At 43.7% G+C, this 21,876-nt stretch overlaps 2 protein-coding genes across 2 annotated transcripts in view; both read left to right on the forward strand.

The window, feature by feature from the left end:
- LOC144983597 (NLR family CARD domain-containing protein 3-like) overlaps positions 1 to 21,876 on the forward strand; it is a 92,703-nt gene that overhangs the window by 49,406 nt on the left and 21,421 nt on the right. The window lies entirely within an intron of this gene.
- LOC144990518 (protein NLRC3-like) lies at positions 17,214 to 21,853 on the forward strand. Its single transcript, XM_078944043.1, has 5 exons — positions 17,214 to 17,224; positions 18,991 to 19,069; positions 19,231 to 19,429; positions 19,557 to 21,396; positions 21,492 to 21,853. Exons 1-5 carry the CDS (start codon positions 17,214 to 17,216, stop codon positions 21,730 to 21,732), a joined length of 2,370 nt encoding a protein of 789 aa, XP_078800169.1. The 3' UTR covers positions 21,733 to 21,853.

A 21,876-nucleotide genomic window follows, 5' to 3' on the forward strand; every position in this document is an offset into this window, starting at 1 on the left:
ACAAAGAAACTATTTTATAGAGTGATAGAAATTACGGAGTTTTCATAAATGTTCAAAGGTGAAGTTAAAGGGAGATAAGAATATTGTATTTAGAATGTGACATTCAAGGAACTGATGGAAGTTACTACTGGCAGCTGACGCGGGAGCGCGCAGCTGACGCGGGAGCGCGCAGCGGATCCCAATAATAACTCTAATAATAACATGCAAAAAAATCAAAGTTAGCTGTTAGTTATTAACAATGATAATAATTCATTCAGTATTTATTTGACTTTCAAATACATTTTTAAAAGTTGGGTCAACAGAAGTGAGAGAAGTGATGGATTTGTGACAAAGAACCGTTTCCTCCACATGTTTTTAACATTTTTTTTTACTCCTCAACAAAACCCGGCTTGTTGTCGGGAAGATTTCCATTTCCTGAAGAAATCCAAACCAGCAAAATGTTTCAAATCGTGGAATCATCCAAAACTGTGATGTACATTTCTCCAGCAGATGTCACTGTTCTTTGTTGGCCTAAAGTCTTGAAAATCTCCATGTTTTTTGGTCCAATCAGAGCTAAAAGCTCCAGAGATGGTTCTGCTTTTCACGAGAGATCAGCGTGACTCTTTTTCTGGACTTTTTCTAAACTTCCTGCAGTGATCAAAGTGTCAAACTAAAGTGTTTTTCTGCTCCTCACATCTTTCTCTCTGTTGGAATCTGTCAGAGTTTTTCCTGGAAGCTCTGACAGATCTGGAAGATCCACATTCTTTCACTTTGAGCTTTTCTTTGGGATCAAATCTCTGCCTCCAATGGCTGTTCTGACTTGTTCACATTCAGATTCAATCTGCTCAGTTCTGAGCTTTAGCAGAGGAGAACCATCATCTAAATCCTGACAACATCTAAATCCTGAAAACATCTAAATCCTGAAATCATCTAAATCCTGAAATCATCTAAATCCTGAAATCATCTAAATCCTGAAAACATCTAAATCCTGGAAACATCTAAATCCTGAAAACCATCTAAATCCTAAAATCAGCTAAATCCTGAAATCAGCTAAATACTGAAAACATCTAAATCCTGGAAATATCTAAATCCTAAAACATCTAAATCCTGAAAACATCTAAATCCTGAAAACATCTAAATCTTGAAAACATCTAAATCCTGAAAACATCTAAATCCTGAAACATCTAAATCTTGAAAACATCTAAATCCTGAAAACATCTAAATCCTAAAAACATTTAATCTGCTCAGAATCCAGACTGCAAAAAAAGAAAGGTTCATAGAACTTAAAATTTTAAGGCAACAAACTTTGGCAAAATTTTGAGTTAAGGACCTAAACTCAACATTTTAAGTTTTGTGTTGGAGTTTGCAAACTCATTTATCTAAGATCTTCTAACTCAGTTGTAAATTGTATGAATTTAAAAGTTCAAGTTGGATTAACTTTGAATTGTAATTTTGACCAACTCAGATGTAAGTTACAGTGACCTAAAATGTCACGTAATCTAACTCTGAATCTTAACCTTTCCCAACTCAGGCTAAGTTGTAAAGATCTCAATTTTTTAAGTTATAGCAACTGTAAATTCCAATTATTGGTAACTTAACCAAAGGTTGAAGTAACTTATAATTTAGCTTTATGAGAACCTTTGATTTAGACTTTCAGTTCAGTTGTGTACCTCCCTGTATTTTCACAGCACCACATGTGTCCCAAATCTTTTCCTGACCATTGAGATATGGGTTAGCAATCTCATTTTGCCCACACATGTGCGTGCAAGGACTAATCATGTAATTTGACCATACTCTATATCTGCAACAATATGAGCCCCACTTCTGTTCACAGCTCCCTAACTCATGGTGTGGGAATCAACACTTCCCATGAGTCTTAGTTGCCATGGGCGGGGCAAAGGCCCGGGTCACCAAAACGTTGTTTACAAAATAGCTGAAGCCCTGGGGGGTCGCGTGTCCATTTGAAGATGATTTAGTTGATGAAGAAGCTCAGATAATACTTTTTCTTATAGATATATATTCATATATATCTATCTATATATAGATATATATTAATATATATATCTATATATATATATATCTATATATATATTTAGATATATATTAATGTATATATCTATATATATATATCTATATATATATAGATATATATATAGATATATATTAATATATATATCTATATATATATATCTATATATATATAGATATATATTAATATATATATCTATATATATATATCTATATATTAATACATATATCTATATATATATATCTATATATATATAGATATATATTAATATATATATCTATATATATATATCACAGGGCTCCAGACTAACTTTTTTCACTAGGAGCACTGTGGCCCCCAACTAAACATTTTAGGGGCACAACCAGAAACTTTAGGGGCGCATACCGTAAATCAACATGCTGACCAAATCTACTAATTTCCACTGTATTAATAATAAATACTTTAATAATAGATGCCGAAATTACAATGTGCTGTTTTAAATTCAGTGTCACATTTTATTCTGCACTTTTGAAGATGCAACAACGAGGTAAACTGACAGCAGCATGGCTGTCATGACAGTACAAATAGCAAACAAAATACCATAAATTTAGAATAAAAAAAAGTTTTTAGTAACAAAGTGATTACCGTAGTAACCTTTCGGTCATTTCACAGTTACAAACAATACTTAAATGTACGTAAACAGTAGGGGATGGAAATACATCTTGGTGACACCAAATAGGTGCAGCCAAGATGCACAATAAGTGTTTGAGATCACCCAGATGGACACAACGCTGCACAGATCACCTGGTGTGAGACGTATATTTTTGTTTTTGCTCTAACATCACCTGTCAATCAAAACAAAAATATCACCAGAAAGGGGCGGAAGCAAGACCCCAACCTGAGCGAACGCAGATGGAAACTTAGTACTGAACTGACTAAAAGCTGCCCTACAGACTACAAAACAATGCATTATGGGACATGCGTCCTGATGGGTTTTTGTAGTTCAGTGATCAATTAAAATAATTTAAAATACCAACTGATTAAAATAAAGGCTACATCCATTACAAAACATTAAAATAATTATAAGATAATAAGATGTAATATCACAGGTCATACTTAGGGGGAGAGGCATATTAAAACTAAATTGAATGTTAAGGACAACGACTTCCTGTTCTCCTTCAGTCTCGCTGCAGACATTTTATTACTGATTTTCTGTCTCCCTTCTTGGTGGGCCATGCCTCTGGCCACCCAGTAAATGCATCCATGCACACCAACACAAAACTGTAACCTCTGATGGAGGTCACCATGTCTGTAATATCAATTATGATATTGAAGCATGGCTCTGGCTCCCACTCTGTTTCTGAACAGCTCTGATCCTTCTGCTTCAGCTAATCCTGCTCAACATCTTTTTCTCTGTGAGCTGATTGGGGATCTGTTAGTCTTTCTGCCTTTCTGACCACATGCTGACCATTCTGATCTTCCACTACTGCATATGCTGATCTCAATGCATCCTTGTCATGCCTGAAACAACAACCATCTGTACAACTCTTTGCTCCCTGTGGACTGCACATCTGACCTGATCTTCTCCTGTTTGTTCCACCGGTTCAGCACACATGTGGTGTTCCTGTGGTCATGTGGTCTGTGATCCTTTGTGTGTGAATGTGATATTGGGTGCTTCTAAAATGTTGTTCAGAGAGTATCAATTCCTGAGAGTTCACGTAAGCCACTCCACCATATGTGGTCAGTATTTGTAATGGGTGTCCCATGACTATGTGCTAGCGTGGTTTGGTTCCTCCAACTGTATGTTTGGTGCATTTGTGATGTCTCTTGTCCATGTTGTCTAACATAACGCTTGGGTACATAAGTATTACTCTTCCTCCCCCTTTTCTCTGGAACAGAACACCGTTTGCTAGGTCTTCTGTTCCAGAAACATCAAGGAGAAATGGTCTATGATAATCTGGTGTGGCCAGCTCAGAGGCCGCAGCCAGGGTCTATTTTAGTTTACTAAAAGTAGTTTCAGCCTCTGCAGCCCAGTGCAGGTCTACTTTAAGGTTCATCCTATTTTGCTGTCTGACCATGCCGTGGAGTGGATGGGTCAATCCTTTGTTATTGGGGACGTAATGTCTGCTTCAGCCAGGCAGACCTAACAATGACAACATCTTCGACCTTCATGTGCTTAGGATGAGACGCACAGCTGACCTGTGGGACTGGGAAATAATGTTTTAAGAAATCTACTTGTCTGCGGCACTCCTACAATTTTTCCGAACTTTACACCCTGTGGCTGCTATACGGCTAAGAATTACGCCTGTGGCGTCTAAACATGCATTCACCGTTTGAGCTGTTATCAGACTTTCATCCACATACTGGATGAGAGTGACGTTGCCTGACAGGGGACAGTCAGAGAGCACCTCCTTTAATACCTGATGGAAAATTCCTGGAGAGAGTGCGAACCCCTGTTGGAAACGCGTGTAACACATTTACTGGGTTTCACACGTAAATGAGAAGATGTCCACTATCAGAGTGTAGAGGCAGACCGAAAAAAGCATTGTCGAGGTCAATGCATGTAAACCAGGAGTGTGAGTGGTCCATTTTGGCCAGGGCTTTGATGGATTAGGATCAGAAACGGTTGAAGGGCTCAAAATGTTATATACAGCATGCAAATCGGTGGGCAATTTACCAACCCATCATCTGTGGTGCTCTGAGCCCACAGATGAGGTGGCTTTCAGCCAATTAAGGCCTTGGCCAAGGGATGGTCGGTCCGCTCATGACCATGACAGCAAAGTACCTGAGCGTGTTCTAGGGTGGCTTTGTCCTCCCCTCAACCATTATACCAGACTTGGGACATCTGAGTGAGAGTCTAATACGTTTGGGCTGAGGCGCGTTTTAACACTCCGCCTAATTTTTTAGTCTCAGGTTTGGGATGCAATGTATGGGAAACGTGGGGTACTATATCAGAAACAACGCCTTGTGAGAGGGTGTGAGCAGAGCGTCTGCTACCCACCCTTCAGAGTCTACATAAATATGTAGTCTAGCGATCTGCTATTACTGTCCTGTTGGGCCTTGGTACCAGGTTTTTAGATTTCTATCTTTTTAAAAAATCACGAGAGGGGGTCAGACGGGGAGACGTAGGGCTCAAGGCTGGAGATCCAAGGTTTCCACACCAGGAAAGCTGACAGAATACCTTCATGCGCTTTGGTTTCTGGATCGAGTAATTCCCAGTACAAGTCTGCCAGTGGCTCCTCTGTTGGACGATCAAGGTACTGGGCCTCATGAGTGAGTTCATCCGCTCGGCAATGGAGTATAGTCCCATCTGGTAGAGTGACCTGTAACCCATCCGGGCTTTACAGACTGGTTGCTCCCAGCTTCACCAGCAGGTGACAACCCAAAAATCGACTGGCACTGTTGGCGAGTGCACAAAGTGGTGGTTCAGTCTGTTTGCTGACCTTAGTGTTCAAGGACTTGGTGTATGGCAGAGTCCGTGTCTCATTATTCTTGAGGATTCCAGAGGTTCCATGCCTCCTGGGATGCCAGTGTATTGCAGGCATTTGGTGAACAGGCCCGTGTCCACGCCCTCTTGGGGTTCTGCCCCTAGGTGGTCCACCTCTGGACCCATGGCATCCACAAGGCTGCCAAAGTTCGTATGGACAGCCTCTAGTCCAATAGCCAGGTTCCTCGCAGTAATAGCACAATCCAGCATCCATCAGTTCCCTGAGTGTACCGCCCCGGAAACCTTCGCCTCTCACCCCACCTCTCCCCGTCATTGTCGCCTAAATCCTGCGGGGCGAGGGCCGGATTGACAGCCGTCACCACTAAGACTGTTCATAGATGAGTTATAGGTTGTAAAATGAAACCAGGCCGGACCTGGCAGAAATGCACCAGACAAATGCGACCACTGAGCTTCCGTTGTAAGCCTAAGAAATTTTATTTATATATTTAATATTATTTTTATCTTTTTACATTTTATTTTTTGTATTCATGTATTTATTCATTTTTGCTTTCTGCGTAGCCTCTGCCAGCTGCAACTCAATTACCTGTTTATTGACTTCTTCCAATTTATTGTCTTCCTTTTGACATTAAACGTTTCATCCACAATTGTTTCTCACTTTCAGGTGCATTCGTTATAGTTTGGCATTCTTGGTTTGAGTTTGTTAGTTTGAATCATATTATCATACCGAATCATAGTCCAAAGAAACATTGGTTGTTTAGTTAACACTGTGCAGACACCGGATCCTCTGTTTTTATTGAATGACACCAGCATGCACAGACACTTCTCTACACCATTTGCAGCAAATTCCAAACAAAGCGCTCTGACTGCATCTCCCTGGGAAACTCAAGGCTGCAGACCTGCAGCTGTGAGGAGAGGCTGAATCTCTAGGATGTGGGTCCAAACAGTATAACTGATTGTAATTTTCAAAAGCCCCGTCAGTGGACAGAATGAATGTAAGCATTGTCTGTCCAAACCTCAAAATCTTCTTCCCTTTTTTATTTTAATTTATTTATTTATCTTAAGTATTATTATAACTATTTGTGTGTCTGGACAAGATAGGTGTGAACTAACAGCATTTCTAAGTACAGTAAACCCTTGTTTGTCGCGGGGGTTCTGTTCCAAAAAGAACACGTGATAGGCAAAATCTGTGAAGTAGAAACCTCTATTTTTTTTACAATCATTATAGAATTAAATACTCCATTATACATTGAAAAGAAAGAACAAACCATTTTACAGGCTCAAGCATTTGTTTCACAAATAAAAGTACATTAGAAACGTTTTTTTCAACAAATAACTTCTGTACTGTCAAATAATAATTTGAATAATCAATGTGAACAGAAGGCTTCAAATCGCGGAGATAAGCCCCGCCCACCGCAACCCGAGTATTGGATTAAACGGGAGAAAATTTAAAATGATTATGAATAAAATACAAAGTACAGTGGGACATTTAGTGACTCAGGTGTATTTACTGCTCTTCAGACTGAGCCGCTGCATCCTGACTCCGCTCTGCAGTGTTTTCTCCTTCTGAAGCCCGTGGTGCAGGTCTGTTTGTTCGGGAGAAGAACATAGTGATAGGCAGTTGTTGTCGCTCTTTTTTCTATGGGTTTTAGAGAAACTCGAAATTGCAAGATGATTTGCACGTACGTGTTGTAAAATTGGGAAGCTGTTTTACAGACGTGTACATATTAAACTGCAACTTTATTGATGCACAGGTAGAGAAGAAGCGGAGTGACTTTAGCCAATCAGAATGCAGAACACAATGCACGATGCAAATCCGTGAAGTAGCGAAACCGTGAAAAGTAAACCGTGTTATAGCAAGGGATCACTGTAGTGTGATTCCAGAAAAAGTTCACTAAAAAAAAAAACCATCCATCTACAGAAATGACATCACTTGTATAATTAAAGATTTAGGAGCCCCTAATACTGCAACTTTCCGTTCATCCAAAATATATTTTTTAATATTATTATTATTTTTATATTTATAATGTATGTGTATGTGTGTGCTGTACGTCCACCATCCTGTTCTATAAACAGTTCCCTGACAAACCTGCTTTGTCACACCTCCCTGTCCTAAGTGCATCTCATCTTCCTGTTTGTTCTGACCCCCCCAGAGGGAAGACGTTGTCTTTCTTCACTGCTCTGTCCTGTCAGTCGCATCAGATCCTCCTTGCTGCGTTTCACTTGCTTTTGCATACACTGGTTCCCCAATCACCTTGACCTCCAGCTGTCCCCAGAGCCCCCACTTCTCTATATCTATCTTTAGCCATGTCACCAACACAACTCCTACTAAACACAAACACAATTGACACACCCAACTCCAAGTGTTTTGTTAAAACACAGACAAAGCAAAGAATTATACAGTCCATAACTTTTAACACAATCAAAACTTTTACACAAAATCACAAAATACAAAACCCAACACATAACACTTGGGTATAACCCTTAATCAAACTAAGCCATTTCACTAAAATGAGTCTGTTAGTACGTAACCAGTATTGACTTTCATGTCTGTCTTTGTTTTTGTTTTTTTGTTTTTTTCCATATACACACAAACTCTGTCCGCTCCCCCGCTCCACCAGCAGACCTACGTGGGAACCTGCCGCTGCACATACCTCTCTGTGCAAAACCTTAATCCTCTACCCCTTTACAAAATAACGTTACAAAATATTTCTATTCTAATTTAGAATTTCTCAACAACATCAGGCTTATAAATAGGACCGTTCTTTTTTTTTTTTTCAAACCATTTAGGATAAAAGTTGTCACCGTTGGTTCAGACATCGGCTGCTCCTCTTTTCCCAGCAGAATTTCCTCTCTGTCTGTTTCTTCCAGGTCTTTTTTATATTTTACTCTTCTTACATGTTGCGTGACCCTCACTAACGTTTTATCAAACAGATTTTCTGGAATGCTGTGGAAGTCCAAATGGAATTTCTAAAGACCAGTAATAGTTCACTTCATCATATGCTCTGCACTTTGCCACCACACCGCCAGCCGAGACCACCAATTGTAATCCTTCTAAAAACTATACCCTCACGCTTCTCTCCGGCTCTGTAAACTAACACACACACAAACATATATAATTGATTCTAATACTTATGTCATTAAATAAATGTTAAGACGCTTCTTGACAAACATCAGTGGACAATGCCAACTCCAAAAGATAATGTTGAAGTGTACAACTATCTTAACTTGCTGATATAGCGCTTTATTAGCTTGCTTTGACCTACAGAAGATTTTGTTCGACTCATGGAGCCCAGAGTGTGTGGATAGAAGACGCAACACAGGGATAAAGCAATCAATTGACTGTATTAAAGAAAGCAAAAAACAAAACAATAAGTTGAGACAGTGAAGAAATGAGTGTCCAGGGATCCAGAGAGATATTTTTCAGTTTTTGGTTTTCAAAGTTCTTTTCCTTTGGGTATGGAGTCTTTTGCAAAGTTCCTTTTTCATAGGTTCTTAATTCAAGGTCTCATTGAGAGTTCGTGGGTAGCTCGCCAGGCACCATTCCTGTATGGTGCAGATCAAAAAGTTGTTCCAATAGGGATAGAAGTGGGGGTGGGAAAAAAAACCTGACCTAAACAAGGTCAAACAAATGATAGATTAGACACATACAAGACATACTATTTACAATACATTATTTACAACATATAAGTGTATGTCATAATTGTAAGAAAAACAATAATCAAATAAGGTCCTAACAAAATTTGTAGAAACCTACTTTCAAATTTCAGGCATATAAATAAATGGGTTTCAATGGGTTCCAATGTTTCAAAAATAAAGTGCACTTTTAATCATATTTAGCTTCAGCATTAATCAATTCAGTTTAGCATTAATCAAAGGAGGAAAACAATGAATGAAATTAATGAATGAATTCAAAACCAAAATGGCCGACCAAGCACAAGTACAAAAAACAAGTTGAAAAGTCCTAAAATGGACAAAAATTGAAAACAATTAACTGAAATATTTCCAATTTCAACAGCAAAAAAAAAGACTAGCATGGCATTTCTCTGAGGTAGAAAGCCTTTGAAATACTAATGTACTGCTATGTGTGTGACCCGATCGCATAAACTCACCCAAGAGTAGTTAGTTCAAGGTGTGGTTGTTCAAAGAACTAGTGTAGCCCAAATGGAGATACTTATAAATTAAGATTTCATTGAGAGTTTGAGTTTAGGCTAGTATCTGAAAATCTTTGGTTCTTCTCAGGGAGGGAGGTGAAGGGCCCAAACAAAACACAAAGACAAAGATAATGGCTATGGTGCAAAAAGTGAAATTTAATATAGTTAACCCCAAAAGACATTTACAATATATACACAAGCTGTTCACAATGTTTTAAAGATAAACAGTGCATGAGTTCCAAAACAGCTGAATTTAATCCGGGTTTTATTGTCCAGGAAGAACAGAATAGATGCACTGTGGCTTTGGTAAAGGCAAGGTGAGGTGTTAAATGGGGAGAGGACAGTGCTGCTGCGCCTCTTACCACGCAGGTTCCAGGCGATTCCAGGCAGCTCACCATCAAAAGGAAGGAATCAACATAGAAATGGAGATGGAACCTGGCCAGATCCCTCTTAAATCGAACAAATCCCGGTAACACGATATTTGTAGCAGTAGCTCCAACTAGCTTCCTGCGACAGTCTGTACTGCGCCATTTTTAAAGAGGCACGAAAAGTCACGTGGAAATTATCGGAACCGCGCAAGTCTCGCGATAGCTCGTAAGCAGCCGGACAGAACGGAGAGAGGGAGGGCAGGAGAACAGAAAACGGCTGAAAATCACCCGGGTTACACCCTCCCCCTTTAGATAATGCGCGTCCCGTTGCAAGAGTTATCAACATTTGGCCCTGCTGCGGCTGCTTTCCCCGCAGGCGGACATTACGAACAAGGACACGATCTCCAATGTCCAGGCTTGATGGAGTTATCTTCTTGTCAAAGTGGGCTTTGTTCTATGCTGCAGACTTGAAGGCGTGTTTGGAGGCGAGTTTGTAGCTCTCTTCTAGAAGTGAGCGAAGATTCTTAACACAGTCAGAATGAGACATGGATCTTGGTTCCCGGACTGGTAGACCAAAGGCTAAGTCAACAGGGAGACGAGGGCAACGACCAAAAAGCAGTTCATATGGCGTAAACCCTGTGACCTCGTTTTTCGTGCAGTTGTATTCATGAACCAAGGGCTTCACATGTGTTTCCACTGTGACTTCTGTTTATTCTCTAGGGTTCCAAGCATCCCCAGCAGTGTGCGATTAAAACGCTCAACTGGATTTCCCCGTGGATGGTACGGAGTAGTCCTGCTTTTCTTGATGCCGGCAACCTCACACAGCTCTTTGATGAGTTTTGACTCGAAGTCTGGGCCCTGGTCTGAGTAGATGCGCTCTTGAATACCATAATGCACCATGAACTCATTCCAGAGGCACTTGGCAACAGTCCCGGCTTTCTGGTTGGCAGTAGGAATGGCAACTGCAAATTTTGTAAAATGGTCTGTGAGAACCAAAATGTCCTTTGTGTTGCTACTGTCTGGTTCAAGGGTGAGAAAATCTATACACAAGATTTCAAGTGGACGACTTGTCCTTATGTTATCAAGCGGAGCAGCCTTCTCCACCAGTGTCTTCCTTCTCACACATCAGCCACATGTTTTGATGGTATTCTCCACGTCAACTGCCATCTTCGGCCAGAGGAATCGCTGGCGGACCAGATCCAGAGTCCTCTCAATCCCCATGTGCCCCATGTCGTGGTGTAAACTCTTTAATACAGTGGGACGCTGGTCAGGTGGCAGAACTAGCTGCAGAAGAACCTTCTCATCATCCTGTCTCCTCTGATACAGAACCCCATCGACCAGCTCTAGCCTGTTCCACTCTCGCAGCAGCAGGGGAATCTCTGGCAGTTCATCACGAGCTGTAAGTGGAATTTTCTCACCGGTCTCGAGCTGGTCTATGATCTCTCGAATGGCAGGGTCTGCTCTTTGATGTTCTTTGAGATCGGTGCGAGACAGAGATGGTATTACTGGCAGGCCTTGGGACTCCTCTGTGAAGATGTCAGAGATGCTGTCAACAGTCGCAGACAGAGACTCAACCAGGGTCACAGTACCTTGACTAGGATTCTGATCTTGTGCTCTAACTAGGCAGCTCTCGGAGATGGCATCCACAACCTCTGGCTAGATCTCCTCTGCATCACCAGGCGCAGATGGCTGCTGAGTCAACTGGCGAAGCAGGTCCCACTCCTGGCAGGAGTGGTCTTCAGGAGGATCTCCATGAGCACGTCTTGACAGAGCGTCGGCATCTAGATTCTGTTTTCCAGCACGAAATTGCAGCGTGAATGAATATGTCGATAGCGCCGCCAACCACCGTTGACTTGTGGCATCCAGCTTGGCTGTCGTGAGAACGTAGGTTAGAGGGTTGTTGTCAGTTACAACTGTGAAAGTGGCTCCATATAGATAGTCGTGGAACTTTTCGACGACACTCCACTTCAGGGCCAAAAGCTCCAGTTTAGGGGCCGGGTATCTCTACTCACTCAGTGACAATCCTCGACTGGCGTAAGCGATGACCCGCACCTTCCCCTCCTGCTCCTGGTACAGCACTGTTCCCAATCCAGTAGTGCTCGCATCTGTATGTAGGATGTACGGCAGCTTTGGGTCCGCAAAACCTAGAACAGGGGCAGATGTTAGTTTAATGATTACTGTCTCAAATGCTCTCTGCTGTTCACTGGTCCACTTTTCACCAAAGGATTGCTTAGGGTCCAAGTATTTCCCTCCTGGTTTTTTCATCTTGGGGGAATGGCGAGTAGGTGCATAGCCACGTGTCAGTTCATTTAATGGCTTCACAATTTTTGCATAGTCCTTAACAAACCGTCGATGGTATCCAGCGAAACCCAGAAAAGATCGCAACTCCTTCAAGTTGCGGGAGACTGGCCAGGATTTTAGAGATTTTATCTTTTCTAGATCTGTGTGGACACCATCTTCGGACACAATGTGCCCCAAATAACGGACAGATGATTGGAAAAACTTGCACTTGTCTGGCAATAGTTTTAATCCGAAATCCTCAAGGCGAGACAACACATGGAGAAGACGGGTTTCATGTTCCTCGAAGGTTGCATAAAAACAATGATGTCGTCCAGGAAGACGAGAACCTCCTTAAGGTGCAAATCACCCATGCAACGCTCCTTAATTCGCTGGAACGTGCTCGGAGCATTCGTGACTCCCTGCAGCATCCGGTTCCACTCCCAAAAACCAAGAGGTGTGATGAAAGCGGTTTTGGCTTTATCCTCTTCGGCCATCTCGATCTGGTAGTAACCGGATTTCAAGTCAAGGACAGAGAACCACTTGGATCCCGTCAGTGCAGAGAATGATTTTTCTATGTTTGGCAAAGCATATGCATCTTTCACAGTCTGTAGATTGAGCTTTCTGTAATCGACGCATAGCCTCACCTCACCATTTTTTTTCCTCGCCACCACAATCGGGGACAAAAATGGTGACTCAGACTCTCTAATCACCCCTGCCTCGAGCAAGTCCCGGAGATGTCTGCGGACCGCTTCTAGATCTTTGGGGTGTATCGGTCTCGCTCTATGTTTGAAAAGAGTCTGATCATTGAGCTTGATGTGATGTTTTACCCGATCTGTGCAGCCAAAGTCCATGTCATGGTGGGAGAATACATTGGGCATGTTGCTGAGGTTTGTAGTTATGCCCTCCTTCCACTGTGGTGAAATGGGTGAGTCTCCAAAATTAAACTGCAACGGGTTCTTGTGATTTGGATCTGAGGTGGTAACCTGTTGTGATAAGATAGTTGGTGAAACTCCAGTGCCAGCAATGATGGTTAATGGTGGAATAAACACATCTTGCTCTGACTGGTTCTGTATGAAGACAGGCACTTTGTACAGTGGATGGTGTGGGAGAATGATTAGGCAGCTCTGGACACACAGGCCTCCAGGTAACGTTGAGGCTGGATGTTCGACGATGGCCAGCTGGTCTGGTGGACGGACGTCGAATCTAGCAGAACCGTCTAGGACAGTTATCTGACCAGCTGGAACCAGGACTGGAGTTTGGCTCAACAGGTGCACAGATCCGGCGCTGCCCATGTTACTCTGCTGATGTCTTAATTGCAGGAGCTTTAGGACTGCGCGATACCCCTGTGCAATGGGCTGGAAGGTGGAGTAACAGCTGCCAAGATGCTGTTCATAGAGAGGCTCGAGGGTGTTCATCCCGATAAGCACAGGAGATGAGGACTCAGAACGAGCATCCGGAACAACAAGAGCAAGCGTTGGCACATCCATTTCCACTCCTGGGAAGTCCTTAGGAAAAGTGATGTCCAGTTCCACATAACCTAAATATGGCACTGACTGTCCTGCTGCACCTTCAACCTGGAGGTTGAAAGTGCTGTGTAGTGGCTTCACAGGCTGGTGGCTCAGATATTGATTATAGAATGACACTGGAATTGTCGTCACCTGCGAGCCGGTGTCAAGGAGGCAGTTGCATAAATGTTCATCAGTCTCCACCACAGCAGCATTTTGAACCATTAAGGCCCTTTGGTAGTCTGGTGGGCGTGGTGGTCTTTGATTCAGCTTCACTCATCTCCGCACACTTCACAGTCTCTTTCTCTTTGGGACAAGTTTGTTCCATATTGGTTCCCATTTGCCCCTCAATAGGAACCCCGACTAGTTTAACTGACTGTTTGTGAACGTGGGTTGTTGTTTCTGGCAAACTGTTTCTTTTTGCGGGCAACCAGAGCACTATTTGGTTCATTTTGGCACTGGGGACGAATGTGACCATCTTCACCACACCTAAAACAGAACCCAGGTTTGTGTTGGGCAGGTGTGGACTTCCGGGATGCAGGCTGTTTGCTGTATTCTGCTTTGGAACAGGAGTTGGTTGGAGGCTGGCCTTTGTTAGCCGTTAACAATGCCAGTTGTCGCTGTACTTCAGCAAGTTGTTCTGCCAGCTGCTGGGTTATGCTGGTTAGTGCAGCAACTGCTCCTCCCTCACAACCAGTCTCAACCTGAGCCAACTGCACATGGGTGGTTGCTTTCTGTCTGACGGCCCCGAGGTGATGTTTCATTCTTTGGATCTTTGTCGCCTCCCGATCCTCTTCAGTCCGAAGAAGCAGCAACAGTTCATTGAATGTTGATGGGTTCAACTTCCTTTGCTTCAGTTGGAGTTCAGAAATTAAGGAGCTGTCCCAGCACCCCCGGCAGAATTGATTTATAAAGTGTTTGTTGGCATCAATGTCCTTAACTCCACCCCTTTTTGCAGTTGCATTCAGTGCCACTTGGAGTATATGCAGATTGGAGGATGGCTTTTCTCCATTGTTTTGGAAAGTGTCCATAAATTTGGCAAAAAGTTCATCACCACCTTGTACAGTGCCACAAGCAGAGTCGAGAGTGTCCAGATAAACTAAAGGCAAGGCGTCTGTGCACATCAGCTGCTGGTGGCAGGAGGCTGTCGACAATCTTCAGAGAACGCTGGAGGTCTGAGATTGACGGGTCCCGCAGCATTAAGTCCACTCCTGACCGTCGGGTATCATAATTATGAAGGTAAAAATGTGTCAAAAAGAATGCACTTGTGAATTTGATTTGAGAACTTGTAATATAGAATCTGAATACTTGTGCATCAAAAATCTGCATCTGTGTGTAAAAATCTTCTGCTGTGAACTGACAAATTTCCATTTGCATGTGTTCATTTAGAGTTACAACTTCAAATCTGTGATTACAACTGCTCAAATGTGCTTTTGCGTGTGCTCGAATCTGCTGCCGCAAATCACAGGTGCGCTACAACTGCGCTCTGACTTCTGACACATTCCTTGCGAGAAACTTCTGTCAAAAGTGATCTGTGTCCGAAAATGGAACTAGGGGGGGGAGGGAGGGTAAGAGGAGGCGGAGTCAACCAATCAGAGTGCATGATTCGGAGAACTTGGTCAAGTTAGAAAGATCTTCACAGATTCACACTTCCTGCTTCAATAACTCTTCTGATAAACGTTCAAATGTGACAGCAAGTCTCTCAATCATTTTGTATGAACACAGAGAGTGAAATAAAAATGCATTTCTACAGAAAAACTTAGTTTTGTCCTGCATTTTAATGAGAAATGATTTCTTCGTGCTTTAAATGCAGACATGCAGCTAGACGGCTGCGAACGGACAGGATCAGGAAGATGATCATCTGTGTTGTAGCAGGACAACAGGGCCAGGGCTATGAGCAGCTTTATTATAAATCATATGGATAAACATTTGAAAAAAATATATTAGATTAGATAAACGCGTTCTCCGCGACATTCCAGGCGACGGCGCGCGGCTGTGGCGGACTCAGCCCGCTGAGGAACGGCTGGGTATGCGCGACAGGTGTGCTCCCCCGTCGGTCAGCGGGATCCTCGCTTCTTCTTTCCTCCGCTGAGAGAGGGCGTAGACCTCGCCGTCTGTCAGCGGGATCCCTGCTTCTTATTTCCTCCGGAGCTCGGCGGCTGCCCGCTGAGCGAGGGCATATAGCGCGGTGTCACACCGCTGCCAGCCGCCGAGCTCCGCGGAGGAAGGAGAGGCCGAAGGAGAGACCGAGGGTCCCGCTGGACGAGCGCGGAGCACCCGCGAGCGAGAGGCGTGCTCCGCCGACGGTCAGCGGGATCTTCGTTTCTTCTTTCCTCCGCGGAGCTCGGCGTCTGGCCGCGGTGTCGCGTACCAGCGACACGCTACGCCCTCGCTCAGGCAGCGGCCAGCCGTTCCTCAGCGGGCTGAGTCCGCCACAGCCGCGCGCCGCCCCCTGGAAAATCGCGGAGAACGCATTTATCTAATCTAATATTTTTTTTCAAATGTTTATCCATATGATTTATAATAAAGCTGCTCATAGCCCTGGCCCTGTTGTCCTGCTACAACAAAGATGATCATCTTCCTGATCCTGTCCGTTCGCAGCCGTCTAGCTGCATGTCTGCATTTAAAGCACGAAGAGATCATTTCTCGTTAAAATGCAGGAGAAAACTAAGTTTTTCTGTAGAAATGCATTTTTATTTCACTCTCTGTGTTCATACAAAATGATTGAGAGACTTGCTGTCACATTTGAATGTTTATCAGAAGAGTTATTGAAGCAGGAAGTGTGAATCTGTGAAGATCTTTCTAACTTGACCAAGTTCTCCGAATCCAGCACTCTGATTGGTTGACTCCGCCTCCTCTTACCCTCCCTCCCCCCCTATGTCCACTTTCGGACACAGATCAGTTTAGACACAAGTTTCTCGCAAGGAATGTGTCAGAAGTCAGAGCGCAGTTGTAGCGCACCTGTGATTTGCGGCAGCAGATTCGAGCACACGCAAAAGCACATTTGAGCAGTTGTAATCACAGATTTGAAGTTGTAACTCTAAATGAACACATGCAAATGGAAATTTGTCAGTTCACAGCAGAAGATTTTTACACACAGATGCAGATTTTTGATGCACAAGTATTCAGATTCTATATTACAAGTTCTCAAATCAAATTCACAAGTGCATTCTTTTTGACACATTTTTACCTTCATACATAATCTGCCTCATGCGCTGGTCTCTGCAGTCGTCCTGAAAACACTTTCAGTTTCTGTGGGAAAACATTTGCCTCGCTCTTCACTATGTGCTCCACCACATAGCGCTGGACTTCAGGTGGGTTGAAATCTGGGGTGGTGGTAGACGCTCTCTCTCCGGGCTCTGTAGTATGCTGCCAAGATGCGGGGTGTGGGTTACTTTTTGCTAGGAAAGGTGAAGTCTCCTGTGGTGGGATAATGGAGGTTGGTGGTCTTGCTGATGGTTTTGGGGCGGTACAATGGCCTTGAGGTCTGCAGGCAGGCTCTACTCCTCAGCAACACGGTGGATCTCGGCGACGGACCGTCCAATCTGAGCCATTGTAACTTTTAGCACTTTAGCAAAGTCCATACCAGAGAGTTTTGCAACATTTTGCAGCTCTGTCAGATAAGACTACGTTTTACTTTTTGCAATGTATTCTGCATAAACCGTGGACAATTCAGAAATTAGGCATGTTTCCGTTTTATCAGAAGAACTAAATGTATACGGTAGACTGTGCCGTAAATCAACTATTTTGTACCGCTGTTAAATTCAATAATAAGCGACCCTTCAAATTCTGAACACGATTCCGATATCATTTCAGTTCTGTCAACACGTCCATATTGTTCCAAAAAGTCGATAAATTCTTCAGCACCTATTGTTTCAGTGACTGATATGCCTTCAACTATTACACTGTTTGGTATTTTAATTCCCAAGTTCATAAACACATCCATGATGACACAATAATGTTGCAGAGGAAAATAAATTCAAATTACCGCACAGTGTGGGTTAAGACACTTCCTACTCCCTCCTAGCTAGCTCGCCACTTTTTATATGTATGTAGATACTTATAAATTAAGATTTCATTGAGAGTTTGAGTTTAGGCTAGTATCTGAAAATCTTTGGTTCTTCTCAGGGAGGGAGGTGAAGGGCCCAAACAAAACACAAAGACAAAGATAATGGCTATGGTGCAAAAAGTGAAATTTAATATAGTTAACCCCAAAAGACATTTACAATATATACACAAGCTGTTCACAATGTTTTAAAGATAAACAGTTCATGAGTTCCAAAACAGCTGATCGGTGCAATTCCAGAATTTAATCCGGGTTTTATTGTCCAGGAAGAACAGAACAGGTGCACTGTGCCTTTGGTAAAGGCAAGGTGAGGTATTAAATGGGGAGAGGACAGTGCTGCTGCGCCTCTTACCACACAGGTTCCAGGCGATTCCAGGCAGCTCACCATCAAAAGGAAGGAATCAACATAGAAACGGAGATGGAACCTGGCCAGATCCCTCTTAAATCGAACAGTAGCTCCAACTAGCTTCCAGCGACAGTCTGTACTGCGCCATTTTTAAAGAGGCACGAAAAGTCACGTGGGAATTACCGGAACCGCGCAAGTCTCGCGATAGCTCGTAAGCAGCCGGACAGAACGGAAAGAGGGAGGGCAGGAGAACAGAAAATGGCTGAAAATCACCCGGGTTACACTAGTCCGGTAAGATGTTACAGAGTTTTGTTTAAAGTTTAGATAGCAGACGGCTATAGGAGATGCAGCCAGCCACAGCAGATCAGCAACAGCCAGAGCATGGATGACAGGAAGTGGCTATGTGACCCGGATGTTAATAAAGGGAACTGGCCCCACCAAAATGAGAGCGCCCAGGTGTTCCAAATCTGGTAATGCAAGTGGGGCACTGATCCGGGTTACACTGAACTGACTTAAATTTTTGAATTGATTAGTAGAACTTAGATTATAGAGTTATTACAACTTGAAAGATTGTGTTAAGTCAAAAACCTTAAGTTGGATTTATTACAGTGGACATGGGGGCAGCAGAGACATGAATCCAGCCTTTGGCTCCAAGACAGTCTAGACACTTCAGTGACTCTGTAGACATGGACAGAGAGGTGTTGATATGATCCATTGGTTTGCTGTTCTCCATCTGAACTGTGAACTAGAACATTCTAGCTGTGACATGACTCTAGTTAGTTTGGTTTCAACCTACCAGTACAGACAGAATGGAGCTGATTGCTGCTGATTCTCCACAGACTGGACCAGCAGAGCTCAGAGACTCCCAGTGGTCCGTCTGTCCAGCAGCATCAAACACAGCTGGACTCCATCTTTCTGGTCTGTACATGAACAACAACTACTTTCCCATCATTCTGTCCACAGTCGTCTCCATGCTGCACTTTGCAGACCAGTGGATTGTCAGAGTGTCCAACATGGAGCTGATGTTTGGCTCCATGACTTCACTCTGATTGGCTCATTCATCTGGAATTCTGTTGCAGCTGCTGGAGGACAACATTGTCACTTTTGTCAAGAAGGAGCTGAAGAAGATCCAGAAGCTTCTGAGTCACAGGGAGGAAGAGGAGGAGCTGGAGGCTGAAGATGAAGAGCAGAGGAGCAGCAGAGAGTCAGTGATGAAGATCACAGTGAACTTCCTGAGGAGAATGAAGCAGGAGGAGCTGGCTGATGGACTGCAGAGCAGTAAGAGGATTTCTCTGAAGGTTTCAGCTGCTGAGAAATGAAGATTTCCTGATGTCTCAACAGGGATTCAAACCCTCATCATTCAGGGCTGCAGAGACTTGATTTACTGTTTGTTGTCTTCATTCAGGATCTGCTGCTGCAGTTTGTCGACATGAAGTCCAATCTGGTCTGAAGAAGAAGTTCCAGTGTGTGTTTGAGGGGATGGCTAAAGCAGGAAGCCCAACCCTTCTGAATGAGATCTACACAGAGCTCTTCATCACAGAGGGAGGAAGAGGAGAGCTGAATGAAGAACATGAGGTCAGACAGATTGAAGCAGCATCCAGGAAAGCAGACAGAGCAGAAACAAGCATCAGACAAGAAGAGCTCTTCCAACTCCCAGCTGGAAGACCAGAACCAATCAGAACCGTGATGACTAAGGGAGTGGCTGGCATCGGGAAAACAGTCTTAACACAGAAGTTCACTCTGGACTGGGCTGAAGGCAAAGCCCACCAGAACCTCCACTTCACATTTCCATTCACTTTCAGACAGCTGAATGTGCTGAAAGAGGAGAAGTTCAGCTTGGTGGAACTTGTTCATCACTTCTTCCCTGAAACCAAACAAGCAGGAATCTGCAGCTTTGAAGACTTCCAGGTCCTCTTCATCTTTGATGGTCTGGATGAGAGTCGACTTCCTCTGGACTTCCACAAGACTCAGATCCTGAAGAACCCTAGAAAGTCCACCTCAGTGGCTGATCTGCTGACAAACCTCATCAGGGGGAACCTGCTTCCCTCTGCTCTCCTCTGGATAACCACACGACCTGCAGCAGCCAATCAGATCCCTCCAGGATATGTTGACATGGTGACAGAGGTCAGAGGGTTCAATGATCCACAGAAGGAGGAGTACTTCAGGAAGAGGTTCAGAGATGAAGAGCAGGCCAGCAGGATCATCTCCCACATCCAGAGATCCAGAAGCCTCCACATCATGTGCCACATCCCAGTCTTCTGCTGGATCACTGCTACAGTTCTGGAGGATCTGCTGAAGAGCAGAGAGGGAGGAGAGCTGCCCAAGAGCCTGACTGAGATGTACATCCACTTCCTAGAGGTTCAGGCCAAAGTCCAGAAGGTCAAGTATGATGGAGGAGCTGAGACAGATCCTCACTGGAGTCCAGAGAGCAGGAAGATGATGGAGTCTCTGGGAAAACTGGCTTTTGAGCAGCTGCAGAAAGGAAACCTGATCTTCTATGAATCCGACCTGACAGAGTGTGGCATTGATATCAGAGCAGCCTCAGTGTACTCAGGAGTGTTCACACAGGTCTTTAGAGAGGAGAGAGGCCTGTACCAGGACAAGGTCTTCTGCTTCATCCATCTGAGTGTTCAGGAGTTTCTGGCTGCTCTTCATGTCCACCTGACCTTCATCACCTCTGGACTCAACCTGATGAAGGGAAAACAGAAAAAGTCTTGGTTTTCTTGTCTTTCTAAAACCAGTCGAGTCCAGTTCTACCAGTGTGCTGTGAAGAAGGCCTTACAGAGTCCAAACGGACACCTGGACTTGTTCCTCCGCTTCCTCCTGGGTCTTTCACTGCAGACCAATCAGAGTCTCCTACGAGGTCTGCTGACTCAGACAGGAAGTAGCTCACAGACCAATCAGGAAACAGTCCAGTTCATCAAGAAGAAGATCAGTAAGGATCTGTCTGCAGAGAGAAGCATCAACCTGTTCCACTGTCTGAATGAACTGAATGATGGATCTCTAGTGGGGGAGATCCAGCAGTTCCTGAAGTCAGGATGGCTCTCCACAGAAAAGCTGTCTCGTCTTCGTAGGTCAGAATATCTCTCCACGTATAAACTGTCTCCTGCTCAGTGGTCTGCTCTGGTCTTCATCCTACTGTCATCAGGAGAAGATCTGGAAGAGTTTGACCTGCAGAAATACTGTGGTTCAGAGGAGGCTCTTCAGAGGCTGCTGCCAGTGGTCAAAGCCTCCACCAAAGCTCTGTAAGAACTCTCATGAAAATCACCTTCAGTGAACAAATGAATCTGATGGAAACATGAAAGATTCAATAACTGCTGTCTGTCTTTGTTTTCTGCAGACTGATAGGCTGTAATCTGTCAGAGAGAAGCTGTGCAGCTCTGTCCTCAGTTCTCAGCTCTCAGTCCTCCAGACTCAGACTTCTGGACCTGAGTCTAAACAACAACCTGCAGGATTCAGGAGTGAAGCTACTGTCAGCCGGACTGGAGAGTCCAGACTGTAAACTGGAGACTCTCAGGTCAGCTTTCATTCAAATGTTGATTCTCTACAGTCTTTTTCAACCAGTGTGCCGTGAGAGATGATCAGATGTGCTGCTGGAAATGACTCATTTTTACTGATCTAAAACATTTACCATCACCAGAATATCAGCTCCATGTTCATCAAATAGGTCCATGTTTCACTCTGACGCTTTTGTGGAGCTCTTTGTAGTAGAAATACACCGGATC

Source organism: Oryzias latipes, chromosome 2, assembly GCF_053564925.1.
Source record: "Oryzias latipes strain Hd-rR chromosome 2, Olatipes_Hd-rR_3.1".
Taxonomy (NCBI): domain Eukaryota; kingdom Metazoa; phylum Chordata; class Actinopteri; order Beloniformes; family Adrianichthyidae; genus Oryzias; species Oryzias latipes.